Here is an 18,530-nt window from a genome sequence, read left to right as displayed (position 1 = left end):
GAGTGTCTCCACTGGCTGGCTTCTGGCTTCATGTTTCTGCGAACATTTCCGAACTATATAATGACTGCATTTCAACCACACAGGTCCTTTGCTAGTTTAAAGGTCATGTATATAAGACATTCGCTGGATACAAATGTGAAAAGATTCATTGTTTCCGTTAGAAGTAGTTTGCATTGAGCAAGGGGAGGGAGAGAGGAGGAGACACTATTCTGAATTGTCATTGCAATTCCCATTGCTGTGAAAACACCAAATTACCCAGCGAGACGTCCATTTGTTGATGTTAGTTTAACAGTATATTCATTGAATTAGATCAGTAAATACCCCAACACAACAGTAAATACCCCAACACTTTAGATGTCATGCTGGCATCTCCCCTGTTTCCCCTATGTGTTGAAACGTGCCAAAGTAGATCCCCCTCCCTGCTCCAAAAGGAATAGCGCCCTCTAGTTGTAGTAACTATGATTGACTGGATCAGATCAGCGACAATTGGTTTCAATTTGATATCTAGATAAATGCAATGTTGACTAACTCTTTTTTGGGAGAGTACAAACAGCAGACCAATGTACTGTAACAAATAGGATTAAGATGGGGTCAGACTTTGCTTTCAAACAAACGGACAGATGGAGAGGTTGATATGGTTTTGAAAACATTTAATTTATTTTCACATTTAGTCAAAATGACCATTAGTAACATCATACTTTACTGCACAGCACTGTCATGTTGTAGTTGTGTTAAAAGTTATATCAGTTACATTTTAAATGTTGTTATTTGTGGATGTGTCGTAAACACTGTCAGTCTAGCTATCCAGCTTCTGTTACCCTTGTATTAGCCAAGCAGCCATGTTCGTTTGGTGCCAAGATGGAACCAGATTTGGTTCCTCACCAGGTCTTTATGGCTCCAAGCCAAACATGATTCTTGCTCTGCTGTGACTTTGTGAAATGCCTGGGTGTGGTTGCAAAGTGATACCCTTGGAATCTCTCTAGTGTTATTCCACTTACTATTTCGACCTGCTTGTTTTTAAGTATTAAACAGATTGATGACTGCTTGGGTGTCTCAGTGGGATTGGAAGAGTATTCCGGTGTAAATCGAAACAGCATTACTAAATGTAAGTCCATTGACTTACATTTTCATTTCTATCTTGTCAGCCACAGGTCTTGAATAGTCCTCATTGCTTTGGCCTTCTATAATACAAGTACCACCGAATTGCTTTGCTGACAGTTGTTGGCATGTAACAGACTTGAACCAGCTATCAAACTAGAGGCCTGTGCACAATGTTGAAAGTACCTCTGCTGTTTACCCTGACACTCCTTTCCCTGGCGTGGTTAAATAACCATTAAATCAAATCAAATTTGATTTGTACAGATTTCACAAGAACATGTTTCCTATCCATTTCAATTTATTTTAAAAAGCGAAATTATAATGTAAATATGATTTTTATTCTTTGAATGATAGGTAGATAGAGCTTGTCTGTTGTGCACTGAGAAGGGGTCAACTATAGTAGCAGATCTTTTAATATCTTAGATTAGAAGGTTCTCTTCAAAAAGCAATGGCATTTTTTTACCAGCAAAAAAACATGTAAACATGTTAAAACACCATGTGCAAAGAAAGTAGAATATCATCATTGCGTCATACATGTGCCAAACATTTATATGCATGCATTCTTTGGTGTACATACACTTTCTCACAGTCCCCAGAGAACCATGAATATGCTTATGACTCTTGAGAACCAATCCTGATTTGACCTCACAGGAACACCCCCAGAACACCCCAGAACTCATCTCAGTGAATAGGCTGCCTGTCCCCACAGTCCTCATCAAGTCCATAGGCTTGGCCAGGCATGACAAGCCATGCGTGTGATGAGAGGATGCTCTCTAGCGTGGTTAAATAAAGACCTCTATACAAATGTTTGACTTACATAACTATCTGGGACGTCCACTGCTCTCTCTTCTCCCCTCGCAGCTCTGTAGAGCTATGGGCAGGTTAGAGTACTGCATTTCACCCATTCAGAAAAAGGAGTCGTGGTGCAGTGGTGGTGCTGGTGACCTGAAAGACCTTATTGGAGTTCCTATATAGGGGGTTGAGCCGTTTTCATCAAAATGTAGTACCGTAACTTAAAAAATCCCCAGTCATTTTTCCTATGGGTATTCTTTCAAATAGCATTTGGTACTCAGTTTCTCAATTATTTGGTCTCTCATTTAAAAAAAATAATTATTGGTAATTTTGGTCATGAACCAAAGCAGGTTCAACAAACTGCATTTTGACGGGACTCTTCAGAGCCCTAGAGAGGCCAAAGCTATTGCTGAAATGGAATGGTGACAAAGGCTGAGGCTTTTTCAGTGATCAAGAGGGTGAAGTAGCATATTATCTGTTAGAGTGATTTCTGTACACCTCAGTACACCTAGCCACCAGGCACATCCTTATCTGCCTCTTGTTCTACCCCTTATGCACTTATGAAACACTGAAAGGATGTAAGCAATATGCTTATTGCTCCATCTTGCCTTTTAATAGGCTAGATAGAATGTTTGCCGTCTTGCTTAAACCCATTAGTCTCAAGCCATCCTGATTTGGAAGACGAATACCAAAAGGGCGGATTTCCTGTGCGTGCATTTCCCTCCTATAGACTTATCGGTCCCTTTCCATCCATCTATAGAACTGGGAAGACAATACCCCTCCAGTGTCATAATTCTGTCGCAAACTCTGTCACAAAGACAACCCTCTCATGTCTGGGTAGATGAAGGCACCATGGTGACGGGGAGGAGTGACATTACAGCCCTAGCAGTGTGATGACATCATGTGGGAGAAAGGAGGCAGATATGTTGAAATATGACAGTTGACTCATTGGGAGAACTCTGGGACCATGGCCTTTTTGAATATTAATGGCCTGCTAACACTGTGCCTTGGATGTCATGGGTTTTGTTGCTACTGTGTATTTTCCAAATAGGTTGATGTTGCTGCCCCTGTGTATAGTTGCCACAGAAACCCCATTACATTTGTCTATTGAATAACATTTTGTTTTCCAAATGTTCCAAATATGATTTTAGAACTTGATATTTGCATGCATACTGATAAGGTCAAGGTTAATGAGGGCAGTCAACCCAAGTTATTAAACCGAGATTACAGGAGATTTTGGGGATTTTTGCAGGAGAGGCCTCTGTAGAGTGCCTATGAAAAAGAATCCTCTTTTGTGATATTAACAAGAAGGTAACATCTAGAGGACCTGTTCAGCTTTTGTTACTGTGAAGGACGCTTGATAAGCTGTAAGGGGGCTAATTCAACTGTTGAAGGCGCTAGTGTGAATGGGGTTAACATGAAGTATTTAGTTGCCACAAGTGGGGAAAGGGCTCAGAATTCAGGAGGTAGCGAGCTGAAGTTTTGATATGGGTTTTTGTGGTATACCAAAGCTAGCAAGTAGAAGCAATGAATATATTAACAATAACAGCGCTGTGTCCCCTTCATAGAACCTTATCACTCCTAGATCCAGCGCTGTATTAATCTAAAAGAGATGGTTGCTGTTAGTCAGAGTTCAGAAGCTTCCCCTTGTATTATTCTTTATGATGGCCTCAGTCCAGTTGGAGAGTGGATCTTTAAAATGATGACACTCATTGCAGGAGGCTCTAGCTTGTTGTAGTTGGCCAGTATGTCACTGCTAGGCCTATGTACATTATTACTATTACATCTGTGGGCTTATGAGAAAGTTACCCAATGCCAAGGCTTAAGCAACAAACTTGTGATGAACTATTCAGCCATTTCTGACCAAATAACTTCTGGATAAGTAAAACTCATGTTAGATTTGGGATGAATTCCATTTAAATTCAGTCAATTCAGGGTTTAATGTTTCTCATTGTTTTCAATTAATTCAATTTAATTGACTTCTGTTCTCTTGTTCTTTGTCCACACTGAACAGACATGACGGGAAGTAAAAGAGTATGATGATATGATGAACAGTTGGTCTACTGTCCTTTTGTGTTCACCTCGACCCATCTTCTTCTTTTTATCTTTCATTCTGGGAATATGGGGCATCATCCCTCATTAAAATTACATCCTCTCTCATTTCTACATCCCTTGTTCAATTACCATAATGAAGTTGGTTAAGGTTTTCTGTGCCAGTATATTAATTTTTAATGACTGCTAACAGGTGCTCAACAAGACAGGCTTTATGGCGCCTACTTTATCTTCCTCCTCTCCATTCTTTCTGCCCGGTCTATTACGGAAATGGCTGTAAAGATAGTGCCTTGGTGTTTTACGACTGCTTCAAGCAGTCGAAGTATCAGCTTTTAGAATATATGACTATAACTATTACGAAGGCAGTATGATCTTGATTACACCTATTATACCTGCATTTCGTTGTCTCTGTACTTGTACTCTGCACAATGACAATAAAGTTGAATCTAATCTAATCTAATCTAATTTTCTTATGATTATATATTTGGAGAGAAATCTAAAGGTTACAAATGTAACCCAGGTTCTGAGAAGGAGATGAGGGAGACACCTCACGATGGGACACGCACTCTTGTGTACCTTTTTCTGAAGACCCCTATTCAATCACGCCTCGTACAGGCCGGTGACGCTTGCAGGATATCACCTGTCCCAATAAAGGGATGCAGCAAGCGTGTCATTTCATCCAGTGAACCACTCTCCTTTAGAGAACCTGGGTTACCTTTGTAACCGTTAGTTCTCTTTCAGTCAACTCTGTTTCGACAGTTTTTTTTACCCTTTTGGTTTCCATATTGGGCCCTGTAATAGAGTAACAAAGTAATATTTCTCAAATAAAACTTAGGCAAAGATTTGCATCAGCTTTTTGATTCGGCAAAAATGTCATTAAGGAAGTAAATGAAATAAGTTTCATGAATCTGGTTACGATCAGTAACTAATCAGAAAAAATAAGTAAATCAAATTTACAATTACAGTTCTGGACTAGAAAAATTAAGTAAATCCAATTTACAATAATGACTGGAACTGATCAAAATTAAGTTGGTTTTACACTAAAAGCTAAGTATATAATATCATACATAAAACTCTGACTTGTTGGTAATACTTAAAAAGCTGATGTATATATTGTCTCTTTTTTAAGTTGAGCAAGCACAATATTGTTTACAGTGTGATTAAGTATGACGAATAACAGTAGTGTGTTGCTTCGCAAGCACACTAATAAGCATAAGCAAGAACAATAGTTGGACTTGCTGAAGCAGGCCCACTAATGACCTAAACGACAGACCAGTGAACCCATTTTTCCACCAGAAGAGTCAAACTTATGTGCTTTCATTTACATGTTTTTCAGAGGAAGAGTTGAGAAAACTTAGAGAAGAAGCAAATGTCGACACACTGAAACAAGAGCTTGAGAAGGAGAGATCGAAAAGGCTGGACTTGGAACAGAAAATGAATGAAGTTCTTAAAACAAGGTAAGAGGTTCAAAATGTCTGCTATTGATGAATACCCTGCGTAAGTAATGGGGCTTTTTCTCTTTTTCCATATTTATCATATTAAATAACAGTCAGGTTTTGGGCACTTCTAGACTCTCTTCCTCACACATACAGTGCCATTTTTAAGTAATGGAACAGTAAAGTCTTTTCTCTTCTTTTGGCTCTACACTCCAAAAGTTTGGATTTGAAATCAAACAGTTAGGTTAAAATAGAGATTCTCAGCTTTTATTTGAGGGTATTTTGTGTACATATTGGTTGCACCATTCAGAAATTACAATCAAAAGAAGAAAAAATGCTTTACTGTCCCGTTACTTGTGCAGTGCACTGTAAAAACAAATGCCCCCTTCCCCCCCTCCCCACAACCTTCCACCAAGACTAGAAACGAATAACATGCCCTCCAATGCCCATTCACACCTCCTGCAACCCACACTCCCTCGGAACCAGCAGACATTCACTTTGTGTGCATGTGCGTGTGCATGTGTACGCGTGTGTGCACATGTGCATGCATGTATGTTGCTAGTGCTTTGTGTTAGTGTCTTTGCCTGTGTGTTTATGTACAGAGCCCCAGGGTCTGCCTCTATGTGTTTGTTTGTGTGTGTGTCTCCATCCGAGTTAAATATACAGCTTCTCTCTGTTGTTGAGAATGTGAATTTCTCAAGAATCCCTTCCAGGCTGCTAATAAACAACCATGCACATCCCAACCCCAAAGGTCCTAATGTGATGTGTCCAACTCACTCCAGATTAATCAGATCCATGTCAGTGAAATCTCAATTTAGTTTGAATGGAAAATCACTCCTCGTGCCAAAATCATGTAAAGGCTTCCTCTGTGATTTTAATCAAGTCCTTGATGTGTCCCAGCAGTCTTAGATAATCCTTTTTCCATCCCTTTTTCTTGTCTTGACTACTAATCGTAAAAGACTGGTTAAGAGGCACCAAGGCCCCACCTATCCAGTACAATATTGATTAATGACTAAAATCTATATTTTAAGTGAGAAGTTATGGCTTGTCAGAAGACAGGAAATTAAAAATGAGCAAACCAACCTACCACACAACTTTGATACCTGCTATAGTGCTGTATGTTGGTCTACTATATTTCAAACATGTACTCACCACTGGGCAGGTTACTCAGGCTACAGCCTAGTTCATACTCTTAGAGTATGTTTTCTCCAAGATAGTGATTTTATATTTTGCATGACAAGATCCATTTATTGCCACACAGCCTAGGTTGGTGGAATGTACACTCAACAACATTTTCCCGATAACATTATCAGTGAGAACTTTTGCGGGCGAGCTTACTGTTAACTAGCTACATCACAGGCATTGGAGGCGTATTATGCCATTGCCATTTTTTGCATTATTGATAATTGTCACAGAGGAGCATCCAAGTTTGGACATACAGTCATGAGAAAAAGTTAGGACACCCCCCAAAATATTAAGTTATTCTCTTAAAAATATGGACATATCAATATGTTATCTTCTTTCTAACAATGTCTATAGATAAAGGGGATGTAATTGAACAAAAAACTATGAAAATGTAACTTTGTAATCATTTATTTAACGAAAAATTAACAATAATGCCAATTCCTACTGAGGAAAAAGCCCTAATAGCTAGTATTGCCCCCCTTGGCTGAAATAACCTCAATTAGACGTTTCTTATAACTGTCTACAGGTCTCTGACATCAATTGGGAGAAAGTTTTTCCCACTCCTCCTTGCAGAATTCTTTCAGCTGTGTGATGTTCGAGGGGTGTCTTGCATGCACAGCCAGTTTCAAATCAATCCACAGCATCTCAATAAGATTAAGATCCGGGCTTTGACTTGACCATTCCAGAACTCTCAATTTAGTTTTCTTGAGCCATTCCTTGGTAGATTTACTGGAATGTTTTGGGTCATTGTCATGTTGCATGGTCCACATCTGCTTCAGCTTCAACTTTCGAACAGATGGTCTCACATTTTCCTCAAGCACCCTCTGATACAATACAAAATTCATAGTGGATTCTATGATGGTGAGCTGACCAGGCCCTGCTGCAGAAAAGCAGCCCCAAACCATGACATTTCCACCCCCATGCTTCACAGTTGGTATGAGGTTCTTGTTCTCAAATGCTGTCTTGGTTTTGTGCCAAACATGTCTACTCTTACTGTGCCCAAATAGTTGGATTCATCTGTCCAAAGCACATTGTTCCAGAAGTTCTGGTCTTTCTCTAGGTGTTCTCTGGCAAACTTTAGTCTTGCCCTGATGTTTTTTTTTGACAGCAGGGGTTTCCTCCTTGCACACCTCCCATGTAATGCAAACTTGTTCAGTCTCTTTCTTATGGTGGATGCATGTACTTTGACATCAATTGTGGCAAGAGATACCTGTAGGTCTCGTGATGACATTCTGGGATTGTTGGAGACTTCTTTAAGCATCTTTCGGTCAGCTCTTAGGCTGAACTTGCTTGGGCGGCCTGACCTGGCCATGTTGGTGGTGGTTTTAAATGTTCTCCACTTGTAAATTATTTTCCGGACAGTGGAATGGCCAATTTCGAATAGTTTGGAGATCTTTTTATATCCCTTCCCAGACTCATATGCATCTACAATTTTTCTTCTGAAGGCCTCAGAGAGCTCTTTTGATCTCGCCATGGTGATGCAACTCACTTCAACAATCAAGAGCAAACCAAACTAAATATCTGAGGCTTAAATAGGACAGGCTCCTCCAAAATCCTCTGTAACGATGTTCTAATCATTTGCACCTGATGTGGTGCTCTTTATTATAATTTTAGGCATTTTAAGTGGAACTAAATGTGGGGGTGTCCTAACTTTTTCCTCACAAGAAGATTGCATTTCTATTAATTACATTTTACCAATCATTTTTTAAATAATTTGTTTCAGTTGTATTTGTTTAGTTATATTACCTCAATTTTTCAATATTGTTCAAATGAATATCAAATGTCCATATGTTTGAATATGTTGAAGAAGACAAAGGTTTTCATAGGGTGTCCTAATTTTTTCTCATGACTAAGTGATGAGCCCATAACCATTAAACCCCCACACCTCCTGTCCTTTTTTTAATGCTACGGGGAGGGGCTTTCCTCCTGGAGTCTGGCCTATACAGCAAATGATCTCCAGTTACACATTATCATGGATAGCAAACTAGATATCTAGTTTATCAGGCATAAATGAATGTTAGGGCATACATTGTAAAAGCAAAGGCACCCCTTTCAGCAATGTCATTATGAGAATCTGTCTAGCTTTGACATACATAATGTATAGTCCTCTACGCTAAAGCTATAGGTAAAACAAACATTTTACAGCTGTCAAATAGTTAGCATTTTGGTCTTCACAATGCATCGTCTATGGGCACATGAATTTGATATTTTATAAATGTGATAAAACATTTACAAACATAACTCGGCCTTGATGCACTGCTCTGAGCTATTACCTGACGGGGCCCGAACGCCCCATCTTAATCAGTTGTGTAGAAATTGATGTAGGTCTGACTAGGAAAAAGTTGTATTAAATTTTTTGAAGGTACCTGGTAAACGAAAATGGCTGACCTAATTGTTTCAATATTCAGGGGATGTGTAGACATTTGCACATTGAGCTAACGCCAATCGCCCAATTTTGTATATTGGTTACTTTCCAAAAGTCAGTGTTGGCTAGGAATGGATTTTTCGGGACATACACAGCCCTATCTGAACAAGGCTACCTACAGGATAATGCTTTTCAAAGCTTGCGATGATTCTTTTAGTAATTTCTTGTCTCTGCTGTTCCCACATACAGTAAACCTGAAGATTCCCCACCAGAGCCTCCCAAAGCACCAACCCCTCCCACTGTCAATGGTACAGGTAAGCTGGAAACAAGTATTTTTTTTATATACAATGCTCAACATGTACTTGTAATTGAATACAGGACAGTACAGTCTTTTCTATATTCCTTTAACTATTTATTTTGAGAAAGGAGAGTCGAATTCTACTTCCCTTCCCCGTTTCTACTTTATTGAGACAGTGGGGGAATACAATGAATAGAGGACAGGTGATTTGGGATCACACTAAACTCAAGTGTCACCCTCTGACTTGAGCATGTCCTCTTGGCCTAATGGAAGATGCTTGGGTCTTCTGTCACTAAAGTTGGGCTGTATCCATTTTTTCCTACCTTTTATACCGTCTTCAAATTTTACCCAAAAAATAAGAATAACAATGTTGCGTTGGGCTGGCGGGAGCCATCTTTGCTCAATATATTTAATCTACATTGAAAAACATAAAACATAAAAATGCGGAGTGCATCAACAATGTTGTCCTCCGTGTGGTTTTCTGGAAAAAGTCTGTAGGCTTTTTGACTGTAGTTTCCATTCGGGTGTGACAAAGTGGACAGTTAATGACATGTATGGTGTCATGTTAACTGACGACCACATATCCGTTGTCAACGAATAGCTGAACCCGACAGCACCACTTGATACAGACAGGTATCCCATCCGTTCAGCTGTTAAAGGGTGTTTCAGTTTGAGGTGTAAGTGTAGATTAGTTCCCATTAGTGTTCCCATCTCTGGCCGTCATCTTTTTCATGCAAATGAAATCTTTTTCTTTCAAATAACCTCGTCCAAAAATTTTTAGGCACCAAGTCATCTCTAACCCTAGTCATCTGTTTTTCCCTCCTTCTCTAACCTTAGGTGGAAGAGGTCACATGCAACACCCCAAAAATTACACTCCTGAAATATTTGTAATACTTTCTCCTACCACGCTGGCAGCGGCGCTGTCGCACATTGTGAATTGACAAACAGCTCTTAATTTGCCAGTTTGACAGATAATGGAGCAGAAATGGTATTGATAAGCACACCGTGGGCATTTTCAAATCCCGTGGGATACCATATTAGTTTTACACCACCAACCCTATCTGTCACACGCACATTAGAAAGTAAAGTGGTAATGGAATTAGAACTTAAGTGTTGTTATGAATCTGGTTGACCTCAGACACCTTTGTCACATATCCCCCTCCGTCCAGCTATGAGCTATCTCATTCTCGTCCACATTCCAAAGATGAGGATAGGGTCACATTTGAATGGTGCTCTTGTGTGGATGAGGCACCTTGTAGATTGCGCAGAGAGCATATAAGCCTCAAATAACTCAAACCTGGCCTTGTTTATTCATTTTCAGCGAATCACACGGCTGCGAGGCGTAGTTCCGAATCAGAAACATGTGGTGTGCAAGCACTCGGGGAAGTGCTGTGTGCGATGATTGAAGCGAAGTAAAGCCAATAGCTATGCACCTTCCGTTTTCGATGCTCTTTCTATCGGCTTAATGAAGGCCAAGTTTGACGCGTTGGCCCACCAGTACTTTTGCGCATTTGGGTGGAAGTGTCTGGGAACAAGACTAATGTGCTGGTAACCCTTTAATGCCTGATGTTGCATATAGGAAAATATGTGTTTAAACACCGGGTAAGATGTCTGTACACAATAAATTAACAAAAGGACACTACTGGTCGATTGTTGTAATTAGACCAGCGTAAGTTTTCTCTGAAAAATGGTGGAAAACACAGAAATTCTGCTCCTCTGAAAGTCTCTCGTACATAGTCAAAACGGTGACTTTCTGAAATTCAATGGATGTAAAATGCTCATTCGATGTCCAGAGGTGCCAGAGTATGTTTTATAAGAAACATGTTTTTGGCAAAAGGTAGTAATGTAAATACACTTTCATGCTTTGCACAAACTTTCATGTAAAATATTTGTGTGGCTCAAAAGCTGAATGAAACATACATTCAGAGTCTGGATCTCTTTATCACACATATGAAAATCTTAACTACCTGTGTTTGTAATATATATGTATGTTTATATATATTCTTTTTATATTAATATAATCATATATTTATATTTTGCATTAAAAAAAGCCATTGAGACATGCATAAATTCAACATTGCATTATTATTGATATGAGTGTTGAAAAAAAAGAATCCCCAGAAATTTGTTTTTAGGGTTCTCATTGGGCAGTCATAATCACACGTCACACTTGAGGGGCGTTATGCAAAATATTTTAATTTTTTATTTAACCATTATTTATTCAAGGAGACTTGAATATTGAATATTACTGCATTCTCCATTGAGACAGAGGTCTCTTTTGAAAAAAAAAAATAAGGAAGCATAAAAAGGACATAAAATTAGTATAAGGGACCAAGTGCTCCAACCTCAGGCTACCCTGAAGATCATTCCATGTCAGTAGCTAAAACATTATTTTTCCCAATTCTGTAGACATCCTTGGAACATTAAATAGTAGCAAGCTCTGAGAGTGTGTCTGATCACCACTAGGTTGTCATAAAAGCAACAATGTGAGGTAAAATGGGGGTTGCTTTATATACAAATAAAATCAAATGCCCTTCTCAGTCACAGAATCCCAACCCACAGACTGATACAAAAGACAATGGTGGGTGCGGAAACTATACCTGCAGATGAACCGCGAGTGGAATGCGGTAGCCGTTACCTAAAAAATAGAGTACACTTTGGGAGTGGATTTCTCCAAATCAGTGTTTAGTAATACGACTGTAACTGGCTATTTCTTGCTCATTTTGGGGAGTTGAGACTCACATTTGGCATGGTTAAAAATTCTCAGCTTTTCAACAATCAAAATATGTTTAGGTGCAGAAGTGAATGGAAATGATGGGGCAAGTCACATATATTGTTGGCGTCAGCTTTTCAATTCCCCATCAAATTGTAACATCTTAACTTTCTCGCTCTCTTCACAAATCCCTATTTATATGAATCAATGCAAATTGATGGGGTCAATGCAAATTTCAACTCCCTTAATGCAAGAAGTGAATTCAAATTAAAAAGGACTCATAGAAAACTATGGCCAATTCTGAAATCATTAATACAATTTCAATTCATGGCCTGCTTTCAGTGAACTGAAACTTGAATTGACCTCAATCCTGATTTGAATTCCCCTCTACGGTTTTAAAATATCCTCATATCTGTCTTTCTCCCTGCAGAGAAGCAGAAAGAGACTGCTTACTCGCGGCTTCAGAAGTGGCTGTACAACAAGTTCGGTGCTTACATCGAAGACTTCCACTTTCAGCCGGAGGAAAACACGGTGGAGACGGAGGAACCGCTTAGTGCTAAGAGGTGAGAGTTACTTCTGTTAACACTCCAAAGAACTCAAACAAGCCTACTGTCTCTTCCCTACGTCTATGTGAAGGGACCTGAAGAATTCTTGACTTGTTTTTTTCTCTTGTAGTTCTATCCCCAGCATCAAGAGAATGACAGCACTCTCTCAAACCATGAGTTTCATACACAAGTTGCAGAACCAGAATGCATAATATATGAACTTCTCTTGAGGATAAGCTTTGAATTACATGTTGATAATGTAACAGGTCGTGTTGTCAAACATTGTTCAGGTCCGTACCTATGTGCAACAGGTGTGATTTGCTGTACTGTGGTCTTGTGATGATGTTAGGAATAGCTGGGCTAGATGGGTATAGAGCGCAGTTTAGACAATACGTTATCACATTTCACACTCCAGTTGAGGTTGGGACCCGAGGCGGGCGTGGCGATAACGAAAATCTTAAGATATCGGTTGGCTGCGCCAGGTAAAGGTGTTGGTGAACGCTGCGACTGACCTTGTGTGTTGCCCACAAACATACATGTAGGCTAGTTCACTGACCTGCTATGCAGCCGTGGGCCTGTAGACTAGACTAAGATTAACAGGTGGCTGGTTGGTGGAGTTCGTAACAATGAGCAATCTTGTCTGAGACTGTGATGACCCTAGGTCTAGGTAAATTAGATTGCATGTACTAAACACTACATAACTGACTCCACATCCCGTAAACCCAGAGGGCAGTGTTGCTCATAAGTCCCTTAATGTCAGGTTTACTTCCTGCCTGAGGGATATAAAAGAGAGGGGTGTGGCCCGTACTCACTCTCCACCATTCCTTGACCAAGTCACTGTCGTAGAATTTAAGCTATAATACTTTGAAATAAAATACCGTTAACCAGAGCTGTTGATTCATTCAAAGACTTTATTCACGCAGAATATGTAGCCGTTCAGGTTTGCAAAGCTGACCCCGTTAGCTTTATAGACTTTGCACAGGTTAACGCCTTCTATTCAACGTATTTCTGTTTCCTGTCTACATACACCAATAACATTCAAGATCTATATTTCGTCATCAAGGTGTGCGCAGCCTACCTGGCTGGCGCACGTTTGTCTGATCAGGCCTTGCTGACGCCCAGGCTGTTTTCAAAAGCCTTTTGTTCTGACTGTTTCTGACTTTGTTTATTACTTAATTACCCTAACTTTTAATGACTCTATCCTGTTTCCTCCAGCTTTGATCCTTTGTTTTCTTCACCTATATCAAACCCCTCAATCTGACCTCACCCTCTTTACTGCATTCTCCAAATGTTTTAGGACCATCTGTTTTCTTGTGACCTCTTCCCTAGGTGTGGGATTACAAACCCTTATATTGTCTTTAAATTTACCATATCACTTGGATGGTTCTCTAGTTGGCCTGGAGACCAACAAGGATTATTTGACATGAATGGACTTGACATTGTCTCTTCCCTAGTGTTGTTCTATATATTGTATTTAGTTTACCACCTTCCATTTTAAAATAAAACTTGAACAAAGACAACACTGGGGCTGGCCGACCCAGAGAGGACCAAGGCTACAGGTCTGAGATCTGATGTTGGAGCACATGTCACTCGGGGCTTGACAGACACACATGCTGACATATGTCACTTACACGTTAATACTGCATTCACACGTTCATGTTGCGAAAGCTAGCCTAGTTAGCCTACGTTTCCCCTAGACAACAGTGCTGTGGTAGTTCTAGGGCTGACTGTGGGCCGGAGACTTAAAGATGTACATTTCAGTAATTTAGCAGATGCTCTTATACAGAGCGACTAACAGTAAGTGTATTTGTCTAAAGTAAGTGAATCAACTATACATCACAGTCATTGCAAGAAAGACTTTCTATAAGAATAAGTGGCATAAGCAGTCACAGTGCTAGAGAAAGGGAAGAAAACAATTGTTAGTTTTATTAGCACTCCTTGTTTTATGGCTTAATTCAGAGGGTCTAAACAGTCTTGTGGCACGCTTAGACAACATGCTTTGAATCTAATTCAGTTTGTTGCATGTACAACAGGCCTCTCCAACTATGGTCTTTGAGAGTTACAGGGTGCATAGGCATTTGTTCCAGCCCAGCACAAACTATCCCGTTTTAAACAATAAATTAATTGTGGTCAGTCTACTCTGGGCCACAATTAGTTTGGCCCATTCATGGAATTAATGCATGTACACCCTGCATTTCTCCATGACTGGACTTAAAGAGGCTTGTGTACTAAGTTCAGTGTTTCACATATGACGTACGTTTCATAAGTCTATATCCACAACCGCTATGTGTCTCGTATGCAAGGCCAGACATAAGTAGATTATGAGACATACAGTGCCCTCCATAAGTATGAAAATGTCGCCGCCCCTAATTAGCATATAATGACCATCTTCATCAAAAATCGGCTGTTTTAGGATTTTAACAGATTGTAATACTAGAACAACATGTTTTCTATTCATTTCACTTTGTTTTAAAGGTGAAATCATATTGTATATATACTTTTAATGTCTCAAATGATAAGGTGGATAGAGCTTTCAGTTTGAGATGAGTTGTTAGCTCCTTACAACTGCACCAACTGTAAACTCACTGGCTAGCTATCTGTTTGTCCTCCATTACAGTTTGGCTAAAGTCAGAATGACAAATTCATTAGTTGAACTGTTATCACAGCCAGACAGGTTACGATGAGTTTCTCAGCTTGAATTCAATGTTTTCTTTTTTCAGATTGGTTTTACAACCCTTTTTATACTTAGTCCCCCTATTTCAGGGCACCAAAAGTATTGTACGGTTGGCTTGATTCTGGTTAGTCAGGTGTGTTCGTCACATAATTTGTGCAGGCATAAGAGAGCTCAAACAACAGGCCACACTCAGCACTGGGAAGTACAGTAGCCCAACAAAACTATTACAGCAGTAGTCAAAACTGACAACAAAGCTGGAAAACCCTGTCAATGCATTGGTCAAAGTTTTCAGCTTTTTTGTCTTTTGACAACTCTAAATATCTAACTTAAAACATAGTTTTTTGTATTTAATTAGAACGTTTGCAATGATTACGTAACATAAGCATACTGTATTGCTGACTTGACTAACATTTGTGAAGGACTGGCTTCATTGTCTCGCATATGATATAAGTAGGCAACATTTTCATTGCAATATTGTGATTGTATCACCTCTTGTTGGATGTGAGCCGAGGGCCTGCCAGTCACTGTAGTCATCCGGTTAAATGGCTCTGAGGACTCTGTGCACTCTCAGAAAAAAGGGTCATAAAGTTGGCTTTGCAAGGGGCCTACAGTCTGTCAGCATGCTCTTCATCAACAATTGCCTGTAAAGTATGCCAGTTATGATGTGAGCTACTGGCCCTATGAGCTCACCCTGATAGCTGATTGGCCTGTGATGACAACTGACTGTCAATCACAGGGCCTTCAGCACAGTGGGTTTTGGCGAAAGTGTTGAGGAAGTGGGAGGACTGTCTGACCCCTGGTGGTGGTTTATGTGCAATGCAGCAGGATTTTTCTGCCACTTACTGAGCTGCTCCACTCCTAATTTTATCCAGTGACTTTACCACTGTCCCTGAATGACTTGAGCTTAATCAACATGAGCATTTTTGCAGGACTATTTTGGTGTGCCAAATATGAACCTGTTAGTTGCAGAAGTGAATGAAAGAAAAACTAATTATTATTATTATTATTATTATTATTGTATTATTCCAAGGTCATATTTTATGTAGTCCAAGATTATTTATAGAACTACGTATACCATTGTACATACAGTACACAAACTGTTTTATATGCCATGGGAAACGATTGTTGTGAAAACTATGGTCTAGTACTTCTGTCCTAGTATGTGAGGAGGGAACGGTGTCTCAAATTCTGGGCCAGTGTCCCTGAGTCACCTCTGTGAATGACGCAGAGAGATCGAGCCCAATGGAAACTTTTTCCATCCTGGAACTTTATCCAAGTACGGAGGACAAGGGGGAGAGAAGTGGGAAGAGGGACGCAAAGAGGGAGAGGAGAGGAGGGGAATCAGTTGGGGTAGGGAGGGAAAGAGAGGGGTAAGGGGGAAGAAGAGAGGAGAGAGAGAAATGGGAACACTCTCTGTGCGCTATACCAGCTGAACTGACCTTGATTTTAGTTCTAAAGGTTGAAGAACAGAGAGAGGGGGAAAGAGGATCTTGGCAGAAGAGTGATTCTTCCATGCACCCCCAGTACGTGCTCACTCATAGGGTGGCCAAATAGAGCAAGATCACACCACTTTGCCTCAAACTAAACACAGCTCATCTCGATCTCTGTTTGTGCTTGTTATGCATCAGTGCTTGATGCAAGTGCATTCACAGAAAGATACTAAGGCCTGGATTCAAACAATCTCGGATTTGGTGATCACTGCAATATTTATTATATTAAATAACAGTCAGGTTTTGGGCACTTCTAGACTCTCTTCCTCACACATACAGTGCCCTTTTTAAGTAATGGGACAGTGAAGCGTTTTTTCTTCTTTTGGCTTTATACTCCAAAAGTTTGGAGTTAGATTGTCAGCTTTTATTTAAGGGTATTTTTGTACATGTTGGTTTCACTGTTAATAAATTACAACACTTTTTATACATAGGATAAGTTATACATAAGTGCTTCATTTGGACATTTTATGATTTTTTTCCAATAGTTTTGGAGCCCTGAAATAGGGGGAGTATGTTTAAAAAAAGTTGTACTTTCTAAATGGTGAACCCAATCTGAAAAAAACCCATTGAATTAAAGCTAAGAATCTCTAATTTGACCCCATAGTAATTGTTTGACTTAAAATCCAAACTGTTGGAATAGAGAGCTAAAAGAAGACAAAATGCTTCCTCTTTCCAATACTTATGGAGGGCACTGTAGCTTTCAGAATAATAGGTGTGTGCTTGTGTAGTACAATTTAAATAAAATAAAACTTTCCTCTTGTCTTGTCTCCCATTCTCAGGTTGACGGAAAACATGAGACGACTTAGTAAGTATTGTGAACTCTGTGAATCTGGATATATTGAGAATATAGCAATATTATGAATATGAATATCCCAATAACAAACGGTTGGTGTAACTTATTAGTGTTTGTGTCAACAACATCTTTGACACTACCTCATCATAACATTATATTTCTTGTCCAGAACGAGGTGCCAAACCTGTCACTAACTTCATGAGGAACCTTTCTGCCTTATCCAGCTGGCACTCCTTTTACACATCAGCCATCGCCTTCATCGTAAGTACACACACACACACACACACACACACACACACATATTCGCTCTCGCACGCACGCAAGCACACACACCTGTGATACATATGGATCACAGGAAAACATCTGGGATGCACTCATCTACTTTAATTAAATCTGCCTCCATATGCTGTATCCATGTACTGCATATCCCAGATCACAGTGAAGGAAATCAATAGCACTATATTTTCATCTACACCTGTGTTTGTAGCAACAACATCTATATATGTATCTAGCCCCACATGGATATTCATGTATACCTACAGTGCATTCGGAAAGTATTCAGACCCCTTCACTTTTTCCACATTTTGTTGTTACAACCTTATTCTAAAAAGGATTAAATTCATTTTTTTCCTCATCAGTCTACACATAATACCTCATAATGACAAAACCAAAACAGGTTTTTAGAAATGTTTGCTAATTTATTAAAAATAAAAAACTGACACCACATTTAGACCCTGTGCTATGACACTTGAAATAGAGCTCAATGGTCACTCTGACAGAGCTCCAGAGTTCCTCTGTGGAGATGGGAGAACCTTCCAGAAGGACAACCATCTCTGCAGCACTCCACCAATCAGGCCTTTATGGTAGAGTGGCCAGACGGAAGCCACTCCTCAGTAAAAAGCACATGCCAGCCCACTTGGAGTTTGCTAAAAGCACCTAAAGGACTATCAGACCAGGAGAAACAAGATTTTCTGGTCTGATGAAAGCAAGATTGAACGCTTTGGTCTGAATGCCAAGCGTCATGTTTGGAGGAAACAGGCACCACTCATCACCTGGCCAATACCATCCCTAAGCTCCCTACACATCCCT

At 39.8% G+C, this 18,530-nt stretch overlaps 1 protein-coding gene across 2 annotated transcripts in view; it reads left to right on the top strand.

Annotated features, from left to right (window-relative positions):
* The window catches only part of LOC310802324 (GRAM domain-containing protein 4-like), a 51,911-nt gene that overhangs the window by 17,756 nt on the left and 15,625 nt on the right, over positions 1-18,530 (top strand). For both annotated transcript variants that reach the window (XM_083666615.1, XM_083666616.1), the window contains 5 exons: positions 5,279-5,399; positions 9,178-9,242; positions 12,370-12,502; positions 17,428-17,453; positions 17,611-17,702. In XM_083666615.1, coding sequence (XP_083522741.1) covers positions 5,279-5,399; positions 9,178-9,242; positions 12,370-12,502; positions 17,428-17,453; positions 17,611-17,702 — 437 coding nt within the window. The remainder of the gene's footprint in view (positions 1-5,278; positions 5,400-9,177; positions 9,243-12,369; positions 12,503-17,427; positions 17,454-17,610; positions 17,703-18,530) is intronic.

This window comes from Argentina silus (genome assembly GCF_951799395.1).
Source record: "Argentina silus genome assembly, chromosome: 3".
NCBI classification, from domain to species: Eukaryota; Metazoa; Chordata; class Actinopteri; order Argentiniformes; family Argentinidae; genus Argentina; species Argentina silus.
Note: the sequence above shows the minus strand (reverse complement) of the source record. Positions and strands in the feature narration are given on the sequence as shown.